The sequence below is a fragment of the Petromyzon marinus genome, chromosome 12 (genome assembly GCF_048934315.1).
Source record: "Petromyzon marinus isolate PM22_M1 ecotype Great Lakes invasive population chromosome 12, UKy_Petmar_22M1.pri1.0, whole genome shotgun sequence".
In the NCBI taxonomy this organism is placed as follows: domain Eukaryota; kingdom Metazoa; phylum Chordata; class Hyperoartia; order Petromyzontiformes; family Petromyzontidae; genus Petromyzon; species Petromyzon marinus.
This window is the reverse complement of record NC_133678.1, coordinates 14781934-14808830: the sequence shown is the minus strand read 5'-3', so window position 1 is coordinate 14808830 and position 26897 is coordinate 14781934. Positions and strand designations below refer to the sequence as shown.

Below are 26897 nucleotides of genomic sequence, written 5' to 3'. Positions count from 1 at the left end.
AGGGCAACATCTTGTAGAATAAATTAAAAGAGGGAGTGATAATTTCGGACCCAGGAACGTAACCATTTTCCCATAAGGTCTATTGGTTTTGCCCAACGCATTTTCCAGGATCCTAACCCCTTATATGTGTAGTGACTGGGAATGTCACTGTGGTGCCAGGCCTGCGAGGCCACGGCAGGATGTCTACAGGTGGAGGGGGCCAATGGGTGGTCACATGGTCCGGGAAGAACTCTCGAGAACCTTCGGGCAAGGACGAGAGGTCGAGGTGGGCGGGGCGAGAGGCGGAGCCAGCCCCGGCCCGATATAAGGGGGGGGGGGCCTTTGAGGGGCTCGGGGTTCTGACTGTTGGAGAGGCAGGAGATCCACGTCAAGCTTGAAGAAGCCCCCAGCCACGCGGTCCGGGACCCAGCTTGTGGTCCGAACCGGGATAGCGGAACCGTGTCTAGTTCCGCCGTAGCGTGGTGAGTTGGGCGGTCACCACCCGAGAGTTTGTTGTGTTAATAACCCTGGAGTATGTTGTGCAAATAGTTAATAAACGTGTTGCTCCTAAGACGTCTGCGACTGTTGGACTACATATGTATTCCTTCCCAGAGATGTAAAATTGCACAGATGAAGTGCACACTATGCAGCTGTGGTATAATGCCGAGTATACTGAACTTGATTCAATCTCCTGGCACAGCAGTCGAATAGGCAAATTGCTTTAGACTAGAGCCAGATCGTAGTTGGACAGTGTCCATGAGAGACAACGTGATTGCATATCACTGCAAACGTGGCGCTCATCATCATCAGCCAGTCAATAAAATTCTGGCTGAAGGCCTCATGACGCCACCAGCTCTCACGAACCTGCAATGCAACAATCCACCTGCAAACAAGCAGGTTTCATTGCTCAATCTCTCGGAAAAAGTTTCAAATATTATCTCGAGAAAAAATGAAATAACAAGCCAGTACATCCACAGAATATAACATCTTTAATACAAATTAGACATTTTTTTAAATCCTCAGAAATAGGCTGATACATTAGAGCAAAGTGCAAGTAAGAAATATTTTTCTCATGTTTAAAGTTTCATAAATGAACAGTGAAAACATCCCGTTAAGGTGTTGAGTAATGCAAACCGACCCTTTTATCATCACCGAACCGAACCTACATCAACCGAATTCAATTGAGAAAAGCCACAAAAGCTAACAGAGTCCACCAAATTACAAACGGCCGGTGTCGCCACACACACAGACTGAGTCTTACACAAGTTTGAATCTCTCAAATGAGGAATATTGTATAATTGAGTGTCTTTCAGAAGCACCACCATAGCACGTAAATGACATCACTTAAATGTCAGCTAAAGGCATTTCACAACACATTAATGTCACAAGTGTGTGAAGACGGTACTCCTGAAAGTCAATTAAAAGTCATTATTAATAAAGCAATGAACTGTGATATTTTAATGTGGCTTCCTTTAAACAAATTGAATTTCTTCCATTCCATGGTTTTGCAAACGGTGTTTGTTGCCTACAAGATCACAAAAGTGTTCACATCTACGAGAAGAAAGTCCCTTTTACTCCCATTTAAATAATATTCATAATAAAACGTAGCCGTGCCAACGCTGCACGGCAGCAGCCTTGCAACCTTAACTCACAGAGCAGCGTAGCAGACAGCAGCTTTAATTCTGAAACAACAGTAGCTGTCCTACGAAGAAACTGGCCGCCACCATTCGGAATTTGGAATATATATTGCTGGCTCACAGCTGCTAAGTACAGAACGGGTTTAGAGCTTTTGAAAAGTTAGTGACCTCGAGCCAGAGGGTGCAAATTCCATTAATGACAGGGAACTGGTATCTCTATATGGCCATAGTTATCTGGCAATTGCATCTCCATAAAAAATGGGGTCAATTATCAAAGCGGCATGGGATGATTCACAATGGATGCAAAAAGTAAACTGGATGAACTGTTGCAGCTATCTTAAATCGTGAATTTAACATTTGCACCGTGGGTTCTGCTCGTGACGTAAAGGCTGCAAAGACTGCTCCTGCACAGCCTGGGGTCCCACAAGCGATAGCGACCACGTGTTGACAACTACAGCCTCCGTTACATTCAAGACACTTTGAACGTGTGTGTGTATATATATAAAAACCTAACCATCACAAGCTGCTGAATTCACAGTGGAAACGTGTACGATTAATTCGATTAAATTCCCCCGCCCCCCACCCATACAAAGTGTCCTCTGCTGGACGAATTTGAGTATTGCAGCACTCACGATTTGGGGCATTTGCAGAACATTGGGAGGCAAGTCGTCTTCACGACTTTGCAGTCGGAATTGTGTTGCAGTGCTGTATACCGTTAAAATAAACTATTTGAAATAAAATAAACTATTTTTTATTTTATTTACCAGGTAAGGCCCACTGAGCTGTATAGCCCGAGCTGCATAAAGCTCTTTATTTTTCATGATCATTATCGCATAAGTCGACAGCCCATCACCCATTATCCCGCTGGGCTGGATAGAACAAGTATCACTGTGGAGAGTCAATCATTTTGCCACCGACAAGAGCCCCCCCCCCCCCCCCCCCCCCAATATGAATGTGACATTTTGCCATGACTGGCTGAGGGTTGCCAAAGGAAATTAGCAATATCCCACGCTCATTCTAGCAGGGGGAGACTTAGTTCTTCCTACGTTTCTATTTAAAATTGGCGTTGGATGTAGCATTTAATTCCTGGTTAAATACATAATTAGAAACCCCTTGGAAGTTTTTAGCCTTGCAAATTGATTTCCTACATTAATAATCCCAAGCACTTTTGGGGGGGGGGGGGTCACCGTATTTGAAATGACAGTCGATACTCATCGCCACAATCCCAGAGTGGGGGGGGGGAAGAGGCTTCAAGACAAAAGTAAACCATTTCTTATTCTATTTACCAGGTAAGGCTCACTAAGCTACATACCTCTTTATCAGAAGCAACCTGGCCACAAATGATAGCCCAATTGAGTGGATTATCACCATGTGTAAATTTATAGCAGCCAAACATAATTACGTTCTGCAAACTCGGTGGACGCTGCAAATTAAAATGTAAAGATGCAACCTAAAAAGACACTGTGAAAACTAAATACCGAACCTGTCCAATTCGATGTTTTGAAGCCCCTATTTTAACAACCATAATGGCCGCAATCCTCCCTGTAGCTGGTAGTCCAGATGAGAGAGAACACTGGCATTAGTCTGTTTACAAAAAAACATTTTAACTGCCGCACTGCGATGAATTGACAATTGCTCCGGCGAGGAGACAAGAGGAATTTTTTGGGTTGCATTTCCTTTTGAAGAAACGTTTTGCATTTGTAATCATATCGAGATTATAAAGTCATAGAATTCCTCACCTGCACAATGGAGCCAAAACGAGCCATCTATTGAACGCAACTTTACCGACACGTAGCCCCAGGACCGCATTACACCCACAATGGCAGCATGGTCTGAAAATGAGGTTCACATTGCATTACAAATCAATAAAAAAAATCAAAGCATCAGCAAGTGCGGAGACCACAACTTATTTCACTAAACGCCTTCACATCTTCGTGAAGATAATTAAGATAAACACTTGGCATGTACAAGCCTGTGCTTTTCACACATTACGCAAAGCGGGAGGGCGGTTTCCAAACCCCATCTTTAAAAACAAACTTGGCAATGACAACTGGTATAGCGTTGAGTTCGGAAAATATGTAACGTATGTTCATGATGTGCACAATTCCTACACAGCCATGCTGGCATCGTAAGACACTATGATGGACTCATTATGTCACTAATCAGTGGTCAAAACGGAGACTAAAAAAGTGCCGCAATGACACCCATTCGTCATGCAGTCCATGTTCACTGCCGTTTCCTCTAAGAAAACAATGTAGCGTAGGAATAGGAACTCTTCTGGAAAGAGCCCGTGTACGTGTCTGGCGTTGTGAGAAGCACCACTCTGGCATGCGGCCATATACCGGCATATTTTAACCACGGTCTCCAATTAATAAAGTGTTTACAACCTGACGAGTATTCAAAAGAACAAAAAGCACCTCACAACAGAGGCACGAGGACACCCCACAAGTTACGCCGCCTTCGTGATTTGATGCAAATAAAAAATGTAGAGAAGATATAAGAGAAGATATATTAACTAAACTGTGGCCCGAGTAGGAAATGTGAAAACCGGATTTCAACGTTGTGGCTCGGTGTCGCGAAATTAAGACAGGCGGCGTTCATCGGGCATTAATGCAACAGGGCAGCCAGAAGTAAGCGGCCCAATTGTTAGCAGACTGCCCTATAAACCAAGCGACCCAAGTTCGAATCCTGGCCACAGCCAACAACAGTGGTGAGAGTTATCCGAAATCGGTCTTGGCCCCCTTCACTTCCACAAAGCCGCACCAACCACCAACCCGCACAGAGCAGTGTGGTAAGGTTAAGTCAAGCGACCCCCACAACGCAGGGGAAGTGTTTGCCCGTTTGAGGATCCACACAGGCCGAGGCCGTGTGGTCTGCATCGCACAATGTTTACTATGACCGAGGAGAGGCAGCAGTGCGTTCGGAGTAATCCTGATGCGAGCGATTCTTTCAAAGTTCCTGGATAACTGGGCAGCAGACACAAGTGCCATCTGCTGCAGCACAAGTGACTGCCACACAGCGCCACAACCATTATAAGCCCTCGCATTACAACTTCTCAATCATATCCATGTCACCGTTCAGTGGGGGGGACATATCCCGGTTGTTCATTCATGCCACACGGGACGTTGCATCCATTACACAGGTCTGCCGATGAACGAACCGTGAGTCGTGTTTGCTGACGAAATGGGTTACACTCGCACTGAAGTGGCGGGGTAGAGGGGTGTCTATTTACATAAAGTGTATTATAGCAATAACGATTTGTCAATTGTTAGTGGCAACCAAAAAAAAGTATAAAAATGCGTCGGATTTGTAAAGTTAAGATTGTGGCATAGCAATCCATCCAAAATAGAACCCTCGTCCAATGCAGAACCTTAGTCTTGCATCCAACAGAGTCCCTGTGTTCATCACCACCGAGCTCTCGTCTCCGCAAACACAGAACCTTCATTTGTTCCAATAAACCTCGCTCAGCACTGCATCCCCACACCTGAAACAAACCCAATGACTCGTGCAACGCGGAACTTTCCACATCCAATACAGAACCTGAACACACACACCACACTGAATGCCCATGTCACGACACACACACACACGACTGTTGTCTAATGAGGGCGTCTTTGTTTTGGTTCGTAAAGAGTTGACGAATTTCTGCTCGATCACAAACGTTAAAACACGCACTATTTTAATTACCACAAGAATATAATCAACCACTGCCAGCGAGTAGTGGATTCGCTTGCGTTCAAACAAATCGGTCTTTAAACCGAGCATCGAGAGTAAATCTTTATACGGGGAAATAAAAGACCAAGCGGGTTCTGCATCAGAGTGTATGGTCAATTTGTTCTGTTCCTTCTTGTTTGGTGCACGTGGGAGGAACCAGAGTTGCCTTGGGGAGGACCCAAGCGTTACAGTCGGAAACACTTAACCACCCTCCGCACCGCCTTCACAAACCGGTCGGCATCCTACATGGCCTCTCCTCTCATCTCCCGTTCAATTCCCACACCTGGGTCGGCTGAGAGCGTTGCGCGCGAGACGGCCTCCCTGCGGGTGTATCCTCCAGGGTGAGCGCTAGCCGACCATGTCCAGCCCAAGTGGACGACAAGAGCAAGTTGTGCTTATAGGGTGGCGGAGCTTTACCGACGATACCCCCAACAATACAAAATAACTAAATTGGTAAAAGAGTCATCTTGTAAAAAATTTTAACAACAACAGATGTCTTAAGTCTACTAATCAGGCTGTGCATATACACAGCATACGCTATAGTGAGAGCTTTGAAAGTCTTGTGGGTCGTGTCCCACAACACACTGCAGTACTGTATGCACATGCTGCATCTTAGCGTATGTGACAGTGTTCGACATGCATGTACATGTGCACGTGTGACCATGGGTTAGCGCAGTGCGCTAGTTCTTGACACCCGATCCAATTTCTAGCCATGACAGACAACACGAGCACTGTCCGAATCTGTCCTGCATCTCTCCTAGGTCGACTCCGCCTAACGCTCGCTAACAGCACATACCCAAAGAGTATCATGCGGCGATGGTGGTTATGGAGCACGCTGCGCAACAAACCACGCAACCCAAGTTCGATTTCTGGCTGTGACGGAGGCAATTGGTGCGACATCTACCTTGAAAAAGGGCCTTCTCAAGGTAAACAAAGAAAAAAGTAAGCTCCTGGTGTCATCTGACATCATTAATCAGCTGCACAACGGTCAGCTCAAAAACTTATAAGAACATAAATATGCAAGAACTTACTTTGCAACTACGTTTCTGCATTGGAATGTTGGGCAAATTCCTTTTGAATGCAGGGAGGAAACTGGAGGACACACATGCGTGCAAGCGGAGAGCATGGCCGCAATGACATCTGGGAGTCTTAACCACACTGGGATTGCCACACGTTCCACCAACTCCTGACCTCAACGCACTGGTTTAGAAGTATGCCACCAACTCAAGTTTTGTTTTTCTTACAAAGTCAAGTCGCTTACATCAAAGCATCTCCCCCTTTTCCAACGATTGTGATGAAACAGCTGTAGTAGGAACAGAGCCATCAGGTCTGGCTCAACGGCGATCGATCCGACACCGCACGCACACCCAGTCTCCTAACAAGGCCCTTTGCTTTACTCCTACATAAAGCACACCGAATTAAATTTAAAACACAACACTACGTACTTTATATGATGCCAAAAAAAGTCAAGTCAAAGAGTCCCTGCTCAAATCGAGCATTCGGTAACGGTGTTTCATCTCCGTAAGCGGTCCTGAGCCAGTGTTGAGGATTCCGATCCTATGGCTTGGACCAACTGGTCGCTCCGTTTAGACCACCCCTATGCTGCTGTTGCTGCTGCAGCGGGTGGGAGGCTGCTAGAGCGGAGACGGCCGGCGCCCGCGGTGCCGCGGCTCTCAGGAGGAGGGCGCGTTGGCGTCGGTGCCACGGCGCTTGCGGAGGCAGCGGGGCCGGCAGCGCGCGCACAGCACGCACGGCGCCGCCAGCAGCAGGAAGGGAGAGGCAGCGATAAGCAGCACGCCCAGCCCCGCGAAGATGCACACCACCTGGGCAGAGAGAGGGGGGGTGGGGCGGCACAGAGACCGAGTGTGGCATTGGTACCACTCCCGACTGAGCCGTTGGCATTGCGTCAAGAGGCCGAGTGGCCATTCACGTCTTCTCGCCGAGTGGGGAGACCCTTTGTGTTGGAGCATGACCTCTGCTCCACACGGGAGGACGGCAGCACTTTCCAACCTGCTCTGCATATGGGAGCAATGTTTGGTCGCAGGAAACAGTTAGATTGATATTTTAATTCTCACAGCTGAAATGTAGGCAAATTAATTAGGAAAACAAATTAATTGCCATGTTGCTTTTATGCAATCAGTTTAATCGTAAGTAGAATTAATTGGTGGACCAGATGAGAGCTACGCTTCATAACACTATGTAACACAATTTTGTTCCTGGGTAGTAAGTGTTATTTTGTAATTTCTTATGCCTAAAAAGTATAGAAAATGGCTATTATTCCCCACAAACTTTGCTTTTATGACCAGGTCAGTGATATTTTGAAATGTACCTATTTTCAATGAGAAAACGGGCCAATTTGTGTCTTTTCGTTCACATAAAGTCATAAAAAAGATGAATCAAAATTAACATGTATTTATCCTAAAGTAATACAAAAATTACGAAAAAATATTTTAAAAGTGAGTAGTTTTTCGAGATTTACGATAATACTGTAAATCACTTTCACGAATCAGCCTCCAAATGTAGTCTCCTATCATGTTCTCGTTATACTGTCCTTGGTAGCAGAGTTCAAAGTCCAGTATATCCTGGTGGAAGCGCTCGACTTGCTCCTCCGAGTACACTCCCATGTTCTCCATGAATTTATCAAGATGAGCATCAAGGATATGGACTTTGAGGGACATCCTATAGCCCATTGTGCCGTAGTTCTTTACCAGAGTCTCAACCAGCTCCACATCGTTTTCGACCTTGTGATTGCCCAGGAAGCCACGAACCACTGCGACAAAGCTGTTCCAAGCCGCTTTCTCCTTCCTCGTGAGCTTTTTGGGGAATTCATTGCACTCCAGGATCTTCTTTATCTGTGGCCTGACGAAGACACCGGCTTTGACCTCTGCCTCAGACAGCTTAGGGAAGAAGTCTTGAAGTACTTGAAGGCTGCTGACTCCTTATCTACAGCTCTGGCAAATTGTTTCACAAGGCCCAATTTGATGTGCAGTGATGGTATCAGCACCTTCCGGGGGTCCACCAGTGGCTCCCACTTGACGTTGTTCCTCCCCACAGCGAACTCGGTCCGCTGTGGCCAGTCCCGCCTGTGGTAGTGCACACCTTGGTGTCTAAATCTTTTGTAGTAATTTTTGTTCTACTTTAGTATAAATACATGTTAATTTTGATTCATGTTGTTTTTTTCTGACTTTATGTGAACAAAAATACACAAATTCGCCCGTTTTCTCATTTAAAATAGGTACATTTTAAAATATCACTTTCCTGGTCACAAAAGCAAAGTGTGTGGGGAATAATAGCCATTTGCTGTACTTTTGAGGCATCAGCAATTAGGAAATAACACTTAGTACCCAGGAAGAAAAACAAATTGTTACAGTGTCATAACAATGGGTTCACGATCTCTTGCGAGTGGCAAAGACGGCAACAAATACCTGGGTTCGATGCCAGAGCACAGAGGCGCGTGTGTGGCCCAGCTTGTTTCTGCAAGGTCCGCGGTCATAGTGCCTCAACAGGAAGTCTCCCTGCAACAGCAGCATTGGTACCCACACCAGGATCATAGAATTAGCATCAGCAGCAACAGCACATCATCAGCATCAACGAGATCAACAACGTCAGAAACCGCAGCAGCACCTGCATCATCTTCAGCAGAATGCGCATCATGAACAGTAGCAACATCAGCAGCAGCAGAGGTGGCATAAGCACCAGCGATAGCAAAAACATATAAAAATGGGACCTTTTTTTGCCAGTACCAAAGTATGCAAAAATAAGAATGTTTTTACCCTTTCTGGCAATCAACAGGTGCTAAGATACTCTTTGGTTCTTTCGGTAAAGTAACGTAGGTATAAAATAAAATAAATTAAATCACGACGTTTCCGGCGCAACACAAGTGTCCGTCATCAGGTGGGACAACCACAGCAAGAAACAATTGCGAATTGTTTCTTGCTGAATTGTGTATTGCTGTGGTTGCTCGCTAACAGCACTCGTCCCTACAAGTCTGTTATGGATATATTGGCGATTTTTGTTTGTGAATGGTGGTGAGCAGTGACATGGTGGGGGCCCACGTTCCATTGCCTCTCACGGCCAACGCCAGTGACGATTATCTGAACCGGTCCTGGGCCTACCCTAGGTCGACTCAGCTTCAAATGAGTACGTGGTACAGTGCAGTAAGCATCGCCACTCGAAGACACAAAGGCGGTCGGGCGTGGTGCTGGCCACCCACCCCCTCATGTACCGTGCCGGCCTTCATAGGCCGGCACTGTAAGGGGGATTGGCGTCTTTGTGCGTGCGTACGTGCGTGCATGCATGCATGTGAATGTGCGCGTGCGCGCAAGAGAGAACGCATGTCTGCGCGTGCACTCACGTCGAGCGACTGCAGGCAGTACCAGCAGAACGCGTGGCGACACTTGCCGCACATCATCTGGGCACAGCCCTCGTTGCGCTCGATGAGGACCCCGCACGCCGGGCAGCGCTTGATGGGCGCCTCCGACAGCTCCCCCAACAGAGCGCTTCAACGGAAAATCATTCGTTTGTCGAGTCGCACATCCATTCGTCCGTCATCAACACATTAATTTGATATTTAATACTTCGTGTACTGACCCTGATGTCCACGAATTCATTAGTTCAATCACGCATCCGTCCGTAAAATAATTTATTGATGTATTCATTGTTTATCCGTTGGTGGTATTCATGAAAGTATTAGTTTATAGATTTGTTTATGCATTGTTCATGCATCAATTAATTCATTTGCATGTTTATTCATTTGTTCGGATATCCGGCACCACGCAGCAGCCAGGCAGTACGAGCACAACAAAGATGCGCGTTCACCACGAGTTTGTGCAGAAGCTACAACCCCTTACCCCCCCCACCAACAATAAGAGGAGAATTAAAATACTTACCACTAAAATTATTGTTACAATTCCTAACATGCCTTAAAATAATGTTTAAATCCATAAAAAAATAATTATGTTATTCTACCCGTTTATCAGTTTAGCTGTTTAGATCTCTTTATCCATTCCACCCCTCCCCGCTTCAGTGTCCTCTGCCTCTCTGTGTGATCTGTAACTTTAAGATCGTGCGTCTACACAATCATGCACCAGCAGTCTCCCGCCTGTATGGATGTAACTTATTTCGCACCGTAGGTAGTCAACCGTGCAACGAACGGTAGGTTTTGCTGCTTACATGTGGATTAAACGTCTAATTGTTTAACTACAAAGTCTGTGTCTATGTCCATGTTGTCCACCCTTCCGAAACGTTATCTACATGTGTCTACATGTTCGTGCATTTGTCCGCACTGCGCTACAATCCCGGCGACCAGAGTTCAATTCCCGCTCACAGGCAACACCAGTGACAATTATCTGAACCAGTGCTGGGCCTCCCCTAGGTCGACTTAGCCTCAAATGAGTACCTGGTGCGGTGTAAACATCCCCATTTAGGGAGACAAAGGCGGCCGTGCGTGGTGCTGCCCACCGACCACCTCGTGTGCCGTGCTGGCCTTCATTGGTGCTCGCTAACAGCACTTGCCCCGACAGTCCGTTCAGGCGATACGGAGGGAGTTTTGTCTTTGTGTGCGTTCGTTCACGGTGTGCCGTGCCCCCCCCTCACACCTGGAGTCCCGCGTCGCCCGTGCGGCGGCCGCTCCCACCATGCTGCCCCCTCGTCCCCTGCCCCGCGCTGCCCCCCCGAGGCCCGCCGCCGTGGCGGTGCCGTGGTCAGCACAGGGCCGCCCCGCGCCGTGCCATGCAACCCCGCATGCCGCGCAAAACTCGTGGCGGCACGTGGCGCAGAGTACGCGTGCCGCCGATCCCGGCGAGCAGCCGTCCGGCACGCGGCACGCGGCCTGGCAGCCCGGGGATGGGCAGAACCGTCGCGCGGGGTCCAGGTGAACCTCTGCAGACACGCACAGCAACAACCAGTCATCCTCATCCTCCTCAACCTCCTCATCCACCTCCTCCTCCTCATCCACCACCTCCTCATCCACCACCTCCTCCTCCTCATCCACCACCTCCTCATCCACCACCTCCTCTCATCCACCACCTCCTCTCATCCACCACCTCCTCATCCACCACCCCCTCCTCATCCACCTCCTTCAATCCACCTCCTCCTCATCCACCTCCTCATCCACATCCTCCTCATCATCCACCTCCTCATCATCCTCCTCCTCATCCACCTCCTCCTCATCATCCACCTCCTCCTCATCATCCACCTCCTCCTCATCATCCACCTCCTCCACACCATCCACCTCCTCATCATCCACCTCCTCAACCTCCTCATCATCCACCTCCTCGTCATCCACCTCCTCATTCACCTCCTCATCCACTTCCTCATCCAACTCCTCCCCCTCCATCTCTTCCACCTCCTCCTTTTCATCCACCTTATCCTCATTCCGTGTTGAGCACTCGCTCTACCAGAACGACTGTCACACGATGTTATACCACCGCACTGCAGATCACAACAACTCGTTCACTCACTGAGCCACCAACTCGCCCCTTGCTCACTCGTCACACCGCAGAGGTCACAATGCATCCGCTCTACCGCTCCACTTAATAATCCCCTCCCATCATCGTATTTGTCCAAGTTCTTTAAACCTTGCTCAATTCAATAGAAGCGTCAACTCTTACTTATCACAACTTTGATAGTGCCGTTTCTTGCCGGCTGCTTTGGATTTTGAACCTAGGGGCCTGTGTGCAGCAACCATAATAAAACGACAACTAAATCAACAAAAACAACTAACGACAACAACCAACGGCGACAACCAACGTCAACAACGACAACCAACAACGACAACAACCAACAATAACCAACAACAAGAAACAAACCAACACTGACAAACAACGAATAATAACAGCGAAAACAAACCAACAATAACAATCAACGACCAACAAGGACAATCAGCAGCTGCCGCCCAGGGATGGGAACACAACATCAGAATATTAATCACGACCATCACAAGTGAGAACAATGGAGAGACAGTGGGAACAATCGGATCACAATGCAAACAATGGCATCACAACGGGGAACAAGGCATCACACACCACACATGCGTGTCACCTTGTTCAAACTGAAACCTCTTGTACGTCTCCAACATCTCTCTCGAGGTCAGCTTTTCAATCTGTAAAGCAAAACAACAAAATCAACACCAACTTTAGGGTCTTTATCATCCGCTTGGCAGTAGATGCCACTCTGCAGCTCATAATAACAAACAGAAAAGTGTTAAAGCATCTGCAGTATGATTCCAACAGTTGATCCATGTGAACTGGCATGTTTGAGGCAGCAGTAATGGCTCCGTTACAGAATCAGAATACAGTAAAACCTTGGATTATGAGCATAATTCGTTCCGGAAACGTGTTTGTAATCCAAAGCACTCGTATGTCAAAGCACTCGAATATGAGTTGTGATCACGTGACGCTAGGCAGATAAAGCGTATACGTACACTGCTCGTATTGCAACACCTCGCTCGTTTATCAAATTAATATTTATTTAAAATTTTTGCTCGTCTTGCAAAACACTCGCAGACCAAGTTACTCGCAATCCAAGGTTTTACTGTAGTAGTATTTATACTGGAGGAATCCGATGAGATATAAAAGCTCTTTTTCAGATGTCCAGATGGGGAGGGTAAGAAAGGTACAACAACAAACAGAACAAACACCCGATAAGAGTCCAAAGTACAAGAAAGGTAAACACATCACCCAAACACATACAAATAAAACGAAACCATCCCCATTCTACCAGACAAAGCCCACTGAGGTATTGAACTTATTTTTAAAAAGCAACCTGGCCACAAATGTATGGATCACAGAGTTGCAGCTGAACAAAGCAGCTAGAAAAATACAATTTGGCTTTTGAGTAGAGGTGTACACGAATGATGAAGGATAGCATGAGCAACTTATAAGTTCAGAATAGAATGTGGCAGGATAGCAGCACTGTAGACGTGAAAAAGAGGAGGAAGTTGTGATGGGTGGGATGTGTCTGCAGTTGACGGAGATTGGAATTGGAGTGGCACCCAGGTGGGCCACCACGGGGAAAACCTAAAACCAATGTGGTGGGGGTAAGAGCGGTAGTGTAGCGGTCAGCGCACTGCGCTACGAACCCGGCAAGCATAATTCGATTCCTGCATTATGGCCAACACCAGTGACAATTATCTTAACCGGTCCTGGGCCTACCCAAGGTCGACTCGGCTTCAAATAAGTATCTGGTTTGATGTGTAAACATCGCCACTCGGGAGACAAAAGCGGCCGGCGGTGGTGCTGGCCACCCACCACCTCTCGTGTGCTGTGCCGGCTTTCATAGGTGCTACTTGCTTGCAGCACTTGCCCCAACAGTCTGGTAAAAAAAAGTCTAATACGGGGGATCTTTGTGTGCATCAGGAAATCCACCTCCACGTGGCATCAAGCGCCGCGATCGATTAATGTGCGAGACGAGGCCATGAAGATGATGATGCAATGGCTCCTTCATCAATTAGTAAAAACATTGCCCAGTCTGTTATGGCTATATAGGGAATCCATCTTTGGCAAGACTAAGAGTAGTCCCTGAGAACACTTGTCAACGGTGTAAGAAGAGGAAGCCCTAAAGCCGGATGGCAGGTGACGATACTAAAATCAGGCCATGGAGATTGAATGCCGATTGCGCAATAGTTGCAGGACGTGGCAGAATGAAGGAAGCGTCGAGAATCGTTGCAACATCAATCGGCAGTGACCGCAATGACCTTTTGTTGCAATCTTCAAACGTGGGGGGGGGGGGGCGGAATTATATTTCACCGTCATTGTGCAGCTTAAATCGATCTCGTGGTGCTTTCCAAATCCCCCAACGTGTGTCTGCGCAAGCATCAGAAAGGCGATAGGACTACAAACTCGATGCGTGATTTGAACCAGGTCCAGGGGGTGTACTGGCTTTGGTTATTTTTCAGCTCAAATTAGCGTGTTGTGCTGAGGCTGTTCCGAGAAAGGAATTTACTCATTTCATTATTTAACACTGTCCTCAACATTTATCCTAGCACGAGCCATTTCACACACAAAAAGTCAAATGCTGCAATAATCTCAGACTATACCCAAAACCTAACACTTTGTGTGTCGTAGTTGGAGTTAGGGTCAAAGTCAGGTGTCTCCCTTTGCATATGAACAACAGAGCAACACTTATTTTACTTGCCAAATGGTGGAAATTCCACAATCACACAGCAGATAACTCGCGCAGATGCCCGGGCTCATGGGAGGGAACCACATAACACATGGGGGGGGTTATTACGACATACCGTGGTGCAGGACAATGCGACGCGATGTGATACGATATATAACAATAAAGCATAGAGCAGTGGTCCTTAAACTGGGGTGCATACAACCCCTGGATATGCCTTTTATGAGGGGGGGGGGGGGTGTGAGCCATGGCCAGATTTTTTTAGAAGGTAAATCATCGAAAAAAATTAAGCACGGCCACGTAAGTACAACTTACTTTGTTTCATCAAACCTATCGATTTATGAAAATGATGAACATATATTTTTTTACAACTGAGAACCAATGGATAAAAAGCAGTGCTCTAAAAGATGAGCACACAGTTGACTTCCCAAAACATATTCTTGGTTCTTTCGCTAAAGTCACGTAGAAAGGGAAATAATAAAATACAAATAAAACAATTAAAATTATCACGACGTTTCGATTGCAACACAAGCACATCAGGTGTTAAAACCAAAATCATGATGATTGCTTGTGTTGCAATCGAAACGTCGTGAGAATTTAGATTTTTTTAATTACTATTTTATTATTTCCCTTCTACGTGACTTTACCGAAAGAACCAAGAATATGAATCCCTGCAGTCACGAAAGCTTTGAATAGAAATTTTCACGCAACACTTCACTAAATTACCGACCGCGGAGGGACGGTTGATTGGTGGAATCATCCCTTGACGGAGATCAGAACAAAAAACCTTCAAGGAGGCAAAATCAAGCTCCACCACAAAAGTAGTGGCGGAGATTTGGATTGTTGTTGGGAAGAGTAGAGGAAAGATGTTAAATACCTCGCCTGGTATACAGGAGGTTGTGGAGTTTGCGTGTTCTCCCCGTGGTCATGGCAAATACTCTAAACATGTGTTTAAACATGTGTTTAGAGTATTTGGCTGCTATACATTTGCACATAAGCCACTTCGTTGAGTCATCATTTGTGGCCAGGTCGCTTCTGAAAAAGAGCTATACAGCTCAGTGGGCCTTACCTGCTAAAATAAAAATAGCTTAGTTTGATGGGGGTGTTAAGAGTGGTATGGTTATATCTAGGGTTCACAGTGGTTGCCGGATGGAGAATCTGGTCCCTGGCATAAGAATGTCAAATTTTTACTACCCATTTGAGCATGAAGACATCAAATTGATTTCTAATTCACTCGTAAATATTAACATGAACCAAAGTCCATACCCTCACACTAGGATTCATTTAAACATTAATACAAATCCTAAATCTAATACAACCATAGCACTAGCCAAAACACCATCTCTAACATCAACCATAAGCAAACAAAGATTAACCCACGACATTTCCTCTTGGCCCATTGCATAGCATTAATCGTAATTGTGAGCTTTAATCTAACTCTAACCCTAAACACAAGCACAAAGCCATCACTGACACTGCAAATCCTAACACTTAGCCTAAGAGCCACAACCCACCCATCCCACTCTAAACAGTGACCACGGCTCAAATGATATCATTCACCCTAAGAGGCAGCCACAATCCACAACAGTAATCCTATCCATTACCATAACACTAATCCCAACAGTCATACACACAGGCCCTAGCGCTAATCTACCCATAACCAGAACACTGTGTGCGCGTGTGTGTGCATGTATGTGCATGTATGTGCATCTGCGAGCTGTGGCTTAGTGGTTAGTGCACTGTGCTCGGAACCTGTTAATTTCCGCTCATGGCTAACATCGGTGGCAAAAATCGGAAACGGTTCCGGGCCTTCCCTAGGCTGACTCAGCCTTAAATCAGTACATCGTGCAGTGTCGGAAAACAAAAAGGTGTGGTGCGGGCCACACTCCAATTCTTCATTCCGGCCTTGATGTGTGTTCACTACTTGTCCCAGTATAGCCGTTAAATGCTACACATGGGAGATCTTTACTTTGTGCAAGTGAGTGTGTGCGCGAGAGACGAGCCTCACCTCAGCTTGGGAGAGAAGGCCTGTGATGGGACACGCAGCATCCGGGCAAGTGATGGGCTCCCCCAAGCCTTTCGAGATCTCCAGCTTCACGTAGCGCCCCATGCACTGGGGAGAGCAAGGGTGAGAAGGGGGGCAGAGAAAGGACAAGAGAGTCTTCTCAGTTGAGGCAGAGTTTGACCTAGGATTTTCCAATGACCAATTCACCCGTAGTGTGTCCGATCTAAACTAAACTTTTTATTTTACCAGGTAAGGCCCACTGAGCAATATAGCCCTTTTTTCAGAAGCAACTTGGCCACAAATGATAGCTCAACGAAGTGGCTTATCACGTGGAAATTTATTGCAGCCAAATACTCTAAATGCATGTTTCTAAATGTGGACAGAAAAACTGGAGGACCTGGAGAAAAATACACGACCACAGGCAGAACATGCAAACTCCAAATATACTGGCATCGAGGTGGTTATCAAACCAATTAACTCCTGTATACCAGGCAAGGTAGTTAACATCTCGCCACCGTAGCACCCTGCTAATCTTCCGAAATCTCAGCAGAGTTCGGAAGATAAACAGGCTTGAGCCCGGCCAGTGCATGGTTGAGGTTGAGTGACAAACATAAACAGGTTTCAGACTGTGTGGCAATGTTGTCAGAAACATGCAGAGAGTAAAATGAATTGTTGTTGAACTCTACTATGCTCAAATGTCTATGCTCTTCACCTTTTCACATCTGCAGTGATCAGTGCGAATTATGGTCAAATAGGCCTCACTACCCAAATGGCAGGGGAAGGTATTCATCCAGCAGTGGATTAAAAAAGGGCTGTAAATGATCTAGGTTTGGTTAACTGTGATAATGATCTCGGACAATAATTTTCTGGGAGAGGGAAAAAAATGTTTGGAGTTGGGCCTCCTCCATGGGAATGTGGAATTTCCACCACAGGATCGGGACAATAAAGAATACATTAGTGCTACCCATGTGCTCGTTTGAGCAGAGGAGACGCTGCGATTTGAGGATTGGATATTTTAATTGTTTTGACTCCCGGGTTTTTGTAAGCAAGATCCGATGAGGCTAACCAGTATATCCTGTTACGCACGGCCCAATTTAGCAAACCACCTGGCCACCACGGCCCGTCCCCGGGAACACTGTCTTCATACTAATTTTAACCTGAGCACCGTGTTCCTGGGTAGGTAAACTTCACAACACACAGGGAGTTGCGAGTTCAATCAAGGTACTTTCCATGCAGGGCAGGTTTTTGATGAGATGCAAAACCCATTTTTAAATAGTAGTAGACGTAAACTTTAGCGTTAGTGTTAACAGACAGATGTTCACCATTGAGGTCATGCCTCTATTACTGTACGAGTCAGAGAACTCGACACGAACAAAACAACTTGGAAAGACACTTACAACTTTTGAATATCGGTGCGCTCAAAACAGAGGACAATGTCATGCCAAGATAGGTTATTGGTGCGTTGCTTTGATAGCATCGAAGACAACACCAGGAAGAGGTTGTGCGCGCAGGATGAGGGAGGGCAGGTTACCGATACAGGCATCGAGTGGCACTCAGACCAAAGGGAAGACCTTCGAGTCGAAATGTGGGGTTGACACTGCAAGAATGGACCTTGATGGTCTTTGAAGGACGTCGGCTGTGGAAGGAGGTAAACAGCTAAAGCCAAATGGTGATGAGACTCGGGGCAGTTATTTAGAGGTTGGATGTCAAATGCACAGAAGTCAAGCTGATATGTGCAACTAAAATGTAAAAGAAACAATGGTTGCGTGGAAGCAAATAAAGAAAAAAGTACAACTAAAATGTATGCCAATAGAGTAGTAACGATGGCAGTGGCGTGCTGATAATGATGATGACAGCAGTGATTGTGGTGGTGATTACTTATAGCTGCATGGTCGTTACGATGGCAGAGGTGGGATTGATGATAATCATCATAACGGGGATGATGGTATTGATGCTGGAGGTGATAATGATTACAAGTTGATGATGATAATGATTACAATAATGATGATATTGCAAGCACTGAATGAACTGGAGTTAGCTGGAGGGAAAAAAAGTATTTGATTCCCTGCTGATTTTGTACGTTTGCCCACTGACAAAGAAATGATCAGTCTATAATTTTAATGGTAGGTTTATTTGAACAGTGAGAGACAGAATAACAACAAACAAATCCAGAAAAAACGCATGTCAAAAATGTTATGAATTGATTTGCATTTTAATGAGGGAAATAAGTATTTGACCCCCTCTCAATCAGAAAGATTTCTGGCTCCCAGGTGTCTTTTATACAGGTAACGAGCTGAGATTAGGAGCACACTCTTAAAGGGAGTGCTCCTAATCTCAGTTTGTTACCTGTATAGACACCTGTCCACAGAAGCAATCAATCAATCAGATTCCAAACTCTCCACCATGGCCAAGACCAAAGAGCTCTCCAAGGATGTCAGGGACAAGATTGTAGACCTACACAAGGCTGGAATGGGCTACAAGACCATTGCCAAGCAGCTTGGTGAGAAGGTGACAACAGTTGGTGCCATTATTCGCAAATGGAAGAAGCACAAAAGAACTGTCAATCTCCCTCGGCCTGGGGCTTCATGCAAGATCTTACCTCGTGGAGTTGCAATGATCATGAGAACGGTGAGGAATCAGCCCAGAACTACACGGGAAAATCTTGTCAATGATCTCAAGGCAGCTGGGACCATAGTCACCAAGAAAACAATTGGTAATACACTACGCCGTGAAGTACTGAAATCCTGCAGCGCCAGCATGGTCCCCCTGCTCAAGAAAGCACATATACATGCCCATCTGAAGTTTGCCAATGAACATCTGAATGATTCAGAGGACAACTGGGTGAAAGTGTTGTGGTCAGATGAGACCAAAATGGAGCTCTTTGGCATCAACTCAACTCGCCGTGTTTGGAGGAGGAGGAATGCTGCCTATGACCCCAAGAACACCATCCCCACCGTCAAACATGGAGGTGGAAACATTATGCTTTGGGGGTGTTTTTCTGCTAAGGGGACAGGACAACTTCACCGCATCAAAGAGACGATGGACGGGGCCATGTACCGTCAAATCTTGGGTGAGAACCTCCTTCCCTCAGCCAGGGCATTGAAAATGGGTCGTGGATGGGTATTCCAGCATGACAATGACCCAAAACACACGGCCAATGCAACAAAGGAGTCGCTCAAGAAGAAGCATATTAAGGTCCTGGAGTGGCCTAGCCAGTCTCCAGACCTTAATCACATAGAAAATCTGTGGAAGGAGATGAGGGTTCGAGTTGCCAAACGTCAGCCTCGAGACCTTAATGACTTGGAGAAGATCTGCAAAGAGGAGTGGGACAAAATCCCTCCTGAGATGTGTGCAAACCTGGTGGCCAACTACAAGAAACGTCTGACCTCTGTGATTGCCAAAAAGGGTGTTGCCACCAAGTACTAAGTCATGTTTTGCAGAGAGGTCAAATACTTATTTCCCTCAATAAAATGCAAATCAATTAATAAAAATGTTCACATGCGTTTTTCTGGATTTTGTTGTTGTTATTCTGTCTCTCACTGTTCAAATAAACCTACCATTAAAATTCTAGACTGATCATTTCTTTGTCAGTGGGCAAACGTACAAAATCAGCAGGGGATCAAACACTTTTTTCCCTCACTGTAAGGGGTAATGCAGCAATGATCCACATTCTTTTTCATAATGCATTTGGATTACCTAACCAGACTTTCTTGAATTTGCAATGTGCATGTCATGTGTGTGTGCATCCATTACCTTGATCCTGTACGCCTTGTCGCGTTACGGAAAATGTGTGCACACGTTATGTGCTGCATATGTAATGTCTGCGATTTATTAAAAATTCGCGACGGGTCACGCACACATTTTGTTCTTTGAGTGAGGGATATTTAAACTGATTCCTACAAATCGTAAACATTCCTTTTACAGTGAGAGAAAAAAGTATTTGATCCCCTGCTGATTCTGTACGTTTGCCCACTGATGAAGAAATGATCAGTCTATAATTTTAATGGTAGGTTTATTTGAACAGTGAGAGAAAGAATAACAACAAAATCCAGAAAAACGCATGTCAAAAATGTTATGAATTGATTTGCATTTTAATGAGGGAAATAAGTATTTGACCCCTCTGCAAAACATGACTTAGTACTTGGTGGCAAAACCCTTGTTGGCAATGACAGAGGTCAGACGTTTCTTGAAGTTGGCCACCAGGTTTGCACACATCTCAGGAGGGATTTTGTCCCACTCCTCTTTGCAGATCTTCTCCAAGTCATTAAGGTTTCGAGGCTGACGTTTGGCAACTCGAACCTTCATCTCCCTCAACAGATTTTCTATGGGATTAAGGTCTGGAGACTAGCTAGGCCACTCCAGGACCTTAATGTGCTTCTTCTTGAGCCACTCCTTTGTTGCCTTGGCCGTGTGTTTTGGGTCATTGTCATGCGGGAATACCCATCCACGACCCATTTTCAATGCCCTGGCTGAGGGAAGGAGGTTGTCACCCAAGATTTGACGGTACATGGCCCCGTCCATCGTCCTTTTGATGCGAGTGAAGTTGTCCTGTCCCCTTAGCAGAAAAACACCCCCAAAGCATAATGTTTCCACCTCCATGTTTGACGGTGGGGATGGTGTTCTTGGGGTCATAGGCAGCATTCCTCCTCCTCCAAACACGGCTAGTTGAGTTGATGCCGAAGAGCTCCATTTTGGCCTCATCTGACCACAACACTTTCACCCAGTTGTCCTCTGAATCATTCAGATGTTCATTGGCAAACTTCAGACGGGCATGTATATTTGCTTTCTTGAGCAGGGGGACCTTGCGGGCGCTGCAGGATTTCAGTCCTTCACGGCGTAGTGTGTTACCAATTGTTTTCTTGGTGACTATGGTCCCAGCTGCCTTGAGATCATTGACAAGATCCTCCCGTGTAGTTCTGGGCTGATTCCTCACCGTTCTCATGATCATTGACACCTGGGAGCCCCAGGCCAAGGGAGATTGACATTTTTTTGTGTTTCTTCCATTTGAGAATAATCGCACCCACTGTTGTCACCTTCTCACCAAGCTGCTTGGCAATGGTCTTGTAGCCCATTCCAGCCTTGTGTAGGTCTACAATCTTGTCCCTGACATCCTTGGAGAGCTCTTTGGTCTTGGCCATGGTGGAGAGTTTGGAATCTGATTGATTGATTGCTTCTGTGGACAGGTGTCTTTTATTCAGGTAACAAGCTGAGATTAGGAGCACTCACTTTAAAAGTGTGCTCCTCATCTCAGCTCGTTACCTGTATAAAAGACACCTGGGAGCCAGAAATCTTTCTGATTGAGAGGGGGTCAATTACTTATTTCCCTCATTAAAATGCAAATCAATTTAAAACATTTTTGACATGCGTTTTTCTAGATTTTTTGTTGTTATTCTGTCTCTCACTGTTCAAATAAACCTACCATTAAAATTATAGACTGATCATTTTTTTGTCAGTGGGCAAACATACAAAATCAGCAGGGGATCAAATACTTGTTTCCCTCACTGTATATAGCTTGGGCTAGAGGGTGAACTCAAACATCCACCCTATATCTTCTTTGGTTCTTTCGGTAAAGTCACGGAGAATGAGAAAAAAATAATAAATTGATAAAATAAAATAACACAATAAAATTCTCACGACGTTTCGGCCACAACACAAGCGGCCTTCATCAGGTGAAGGGACGAGACTGTCTGGAGGACAGCGCTGGAGCGAACACAGCCAAGCTCAGACCGCGACCTTTAAGCTGCGGTCTGAAGGTCATCATAAAATACAATTAATTAAGAACGGAAATGGTTTAAAACATCTTTCCAATGGTTACTAAGCCAGAATCCATCTTCTCGGTTGAAATTGTCTCTGTGCTTGTATATGTGAATGGCCTCATGAACGAATCTCCCATAGTAGCCGGTTGGTTTGCAAAGAACCTCCGTCTTGGAGAAGTCAATGTCATGTGAGCCCACTGAATTATAACAGTGATCTGCCACGGCAGAGGAGTTCGTTCTACCGTGTTTCAAGTCTGCTTTATGTTCGCGGATGCGGTCCGAGATATGTCGTTTGGTTTCTCCAATGTAGCTACTACCACAGAGGCACTTTAGTTTGTAAACGCCCGGGTACTGAATGTCTGGAACAGCATCTTTTACAGATGGAACCAGATCACGGATTTTATGTACTATGTTGAATCGGACCTGGATCTTGTGTTTATTCAGGATTTTGGAGATCTTTTTAGTGACCCATGCAATGTAGGGTAAGGTGATGGTTTTCAGTGGCTCCACAAGAGGTCCTTCTTCATGACTGGAGTGATGGCTTTGTGGATTGTGTAGTCGGAGTAACCATTAGCCCTGAGAGCCTGGTGTACGTGCTTGAGTTCACTGGTAATGTGTTTCTGGTCGGGAATGCATTGGGCTCTATGGTATAGAGTCTTGATGAGGGAGTTCTTCTGGGATGGATGGTGGTGGGAATCCGGTTTCAAGTAAGCATCTGTATGGGTAGCTTTCCTGTAGACAGAGTGGCTCACTGAACCATCATGTCTCCTTTTAATTAAGACATCCAAAAAGGGTAGTTTGCCATCTTTTTCGACCTCCATGGTAAATCTGATGGCTGGGTGTAAGGAATTGATGTGGTCACGGAATTGGTCTAGAGCAGGCTGGCCATCTGGCCAGATGACAAAAGTGTCATCCACGTACCTCTTCCATAAGGTCGGGCGTAGAGTGGCAGTCTGGATGGCGTCAGTTTCAATTTTTTTCCATGAATACATTGGCTACAACCGGAGATAGGGGGGAGCCCATTGGGGTGCCCTCAGTTTGTTTGTAGAAAGTTCCATTCCAGGTGAAGTATGTGTTGGTTAAGCAATGTCTCACCAGGGGGGGTACATCAGTATGCAGTCCTTGATGAACCAGGTCTTCAATGATAGCGATGGTGTCAGGTACCGGGACTTTGGTGAACAAGGACACCACATCAAAACTGACAAGCAGGTCGTCTGGGGACAGGGAAATGCCTTTGATTGTCGATACCAGGTGAGTAGAATTTAGTACCGCAGAGGTGGTTTTTCCAGTGAAAGGTCGCAGTATATCAGCAAGAAAACGTGCCAGTTTATAGGTGGGGGAGTTGATAGTAGAGACGATGGGACAAAGAGGTGTATCTTCTTTGTGTATCTTTGGAAGGCCATATAATCTTGGTGGTCTGGCAGCAGAAGGTTTCAACGAGAACTGTTTGGTCTGATCAATTAATGCTGTTGAATCAGAGATGATTTTGTTCGTTTTGGTAACCAGGCTGTTGGTGGGATCTCTTTTTATTTTTGTATAGCTGCCATCGTTGAGTAGTTCTTGAATTTTGTTGTTATATTCTGTTTTGTCCATGATGACAGTGGCATTGCCGTTGTCGGCTGAGAGGACGACAATATCATCTCTCTTTTTTAATTGAGATAATTCAAAGCGTTCATCTTTGCTGATGTTGCTAGGTGGCAACTTAGCGTTTTTGAGGGTTGCAGCAATTTCAGATCTTGCTACGTCTGCAGAGATGTGACTCAAGCCCTTGAGTGCAACGTCGACATGGGCAATGATATCATTAACCGGTATGTGTCTCGGTGTGACAGCAAAGTTTAGACCTTTAGCTAAAACGGATTTCAGACCATCAGAAATGGAACTGTTACTGCGATTAATTACGACTTTGTTGACGTCAATATTTTCGGTGTGTGGATCCGATTTTTTGTTGGAGAGGTGATTGAATTTGGAAATCAAATTGTCCCTACATTTCGTCGACATAGTGGCAGCCGAAGAGGTAGTCATATTGTCTACATGTTCCCAATCCGATGTAGACATTGTTGCTGTCAATGTTAAGTGTGATTTGTAGAGTATCTTGTCTAACTGATCGAGTTCGGTACGTGTAAGTCTGATTTTTTCTGAGATGAGAGCGAAGCTAGTTCTAGCTACAATTCGTTCTAGCTAGAACACCCCTACATCCCATCGTCTCTACTATCAACTCCCCCACCTATAAACTGGCATGTTTTCTTGCTGATATACTGCGATCTTTCACTGGAAAAACCACCTCTGCGGTACTAAATTCTACTGACCTGGTATCGACAATCAAAGGCATTTCCCTGTCCCCAGACGACCTGCTTGTCAGTTTTGATGTGGTGTCCTTGTTCACCAAAGTCCCGGTACCTGACACCATCGCTATCATTGAAGACTTGGTTCATCAAGGACTGCATACTGATGTACCCCCCCTGGTGAGACATTGCTTAACCAACACATACTTCACCTGGAATGGAACTTTCTACAAACAAACTGAGGGCACCCCAATGGGCTCCCCCCTATCTCCGGTTGTAGCCAATGTATTCATGGAAAAAAATTGAAACTGACACCATCCAGACTGCCACTCTACACCCGACCTTATGGAAGAGGTACGTGGATGACACTTTGTCATCTGGCCACATGGCCAGCCTGCTCTAGACCAATTCCGTGACCACATCAATTCCATACACCCAGCTATCAGATTTACCATGGAGGTCGAAAAAGATGGCAAACTACCCTTTTTGGATGTCTTAATTAAAAGGAGACATGATGGTTCAATGAGCCAATCTGTCTACAGGAAAACTACCCATACAGATGCTTACTTGAAACCGGATTCCCACCACCATCCATCCCAGAAGAACTCCCTCATCAAGACTCTATACCATAGAGCCCAATGCATTTCCGACGAGGAACACATTACCAGTGAACTCAAGCACGTACCCCAGGCTCTCAGGGCTAATGGTTACTCTGACTACACAATCCGCAAAGCCATCACTCCAGTCATGAAGAAGGATCCTCTTGTGGAGCCACTCAAAACCATCACCTTACCCTACATTGCAGGGGTCACTAAAAAGATCTCCAAAATCCTGAATAAACACAAGATCCAGGTCCGATTCAACACAGTACATAAAATCCGTGATCTGGTTCCATCTGTAAAAGACGCTGTTCCAGACATTCAGTACCCGGGCGTTTACAAATTAAAGTGCCTCTGTGGTAGTAGCTACATTGGAGAAACCAAACGACATATCTCGGACCGCATCCGCGATCATGAAGCAGACTTGAAACACGGTAGAACGAACTCCTCTGCCGTGGCAGATCACTGTTATAATTCAGTGGGCTCACATGACATTGACTTCTCCAAGACAGAGGTTCTCTGCAAACCAACCGGCTACCATGAGAGATTCGTTCATGAGGCCATTCACATATACAAGCACAGAGACAATTTCAACTGAGAAGATGGATTTTGGCTTAGTAACCATTGGAAAGATGTTTTAAACCATTTCTGTTCTTAATTAATTGTATTTTACGATGACCTTCAGACCGCAGCTCTTTCGCTGGCATATTGACTCTTAATACCTCTCACACCACGGTTAATGGTATGGTTTACAACATGGAGTATAACAGCGCCTCGCAGCTGTCTCTCTCCCCCTCCTCCATTCCGACCATGGATGAACTTGTCCGTCTGAACGGGGCTCGTAGCTATCCGTGGTACTAAAGTTGAGGGTAAGAATCCACCCATTTTTTCGCTATATAGCATTGTCATATATAACGACTTATTGTTGGTAGCTTAGCTGATTGGAGAATATATAGAGTTTATTGATAACATTGAGGTAATTCATATTTGAGTTTATTGGTTTACTATATAGTATTCATTATATAGTGTAGTGTATACCCAGTTACTGTTAATAGCTCAGCTTATTGAAGAATATATTGAGTACATTTATTCTGTGGATGTGTATGCCTTGACTTTAACATAGCCATTTCTGTGACCAGTCACAAGCTAATCACTCAGCTATTTCAATGCTAAAATCTATGCTAATTCCTTTGTCAAGGGGTGCCTCTGTGGATGTGTATGCTTTGACTTTAACATAGCCATTTCTGTGACCAGTCACAAGCTAATCACTCAGCTATTTTAATGCTAAATTCTATGCTAATTCCTTTGTCAAGGCGCTCCGTTTCTTCTCACACAGCTTAAAGGTCGCGGTCTGAGCTTGGCTGTATTCGCTCCAGCGCTGTCCTCCAGACAGTCTCGTCCCTTCACCTGATGAAGGCCGCTTGTGTTGTGGCCAAAACGACGTGATAATTTGATTGTGTTATTTTATTTTATCAATTTATTATTTTATTCTCATTCTACGTGACTTTACCGAAAGAACCAAAGAAGATGAATCCTTGCAGTCACGAAAGCTTTAAATCGAAATCCACCCTATAGTCCAGACAGAATGGCTCACATCCAACATTTTATCAATGTATTATTTTATTCTCATTCTACGTGACTTTACCGAAAGAACCAAAGAAGATGAATCCTTGCAGTCACGAAAGCTTTAAATCGAAATCCACCCTATAGTCCAGACAGAATGGCTCACATCCAACACAGCCAGCCTCTAGCCAAAACCTAGAACCTTACCATCCACCCAGAGTATACATTTACAAATGGGACAC

At 45.5% G+C, this 26897-nt stretch overlaps 1 protein-coding gene across 2 annotated transcripts in view; it reads right to left on the bottom strand.

The window, feature by feature from the left end:
- Positions 1-949: 949 nt before the first annotated feature.
- LOC116941504 (E3 ubiquitin-protein ligase RNF144A-like) overlaps positions 950-26897 on the bottom strand; it is a 50846-nt gene continuing 24898 nt past the window's right edge. For both annotated transcript variants that reach the window (XM_032952634.2, XM_032952633.2), the window contains exons 3-8: positions 16459-16563; positions 12372-12432; positions 10928-11210; positions 9685-9829; positions 8756-8845; positions 950-7153 (exon numbers count right to left, since the gene is read on the bottom strand). In XM_032952634.2, coding sequence (XP_032808525.1) covers positions 7004-7153; positions 8756-8845; positions 9685-9829; positions 10928-11210; positions 12372-12432; positions 16459-16563 — 834 coding nt within the window. In that variant the 3' untranslated portion in view covers positions 950-7003. The remainder of the gene's footprint in view (positions 7154-8755; positions 8846-9684; positions 9830-10927; positions 11211-12371; positions 12433-16458; positions 16564-26897) is intronic.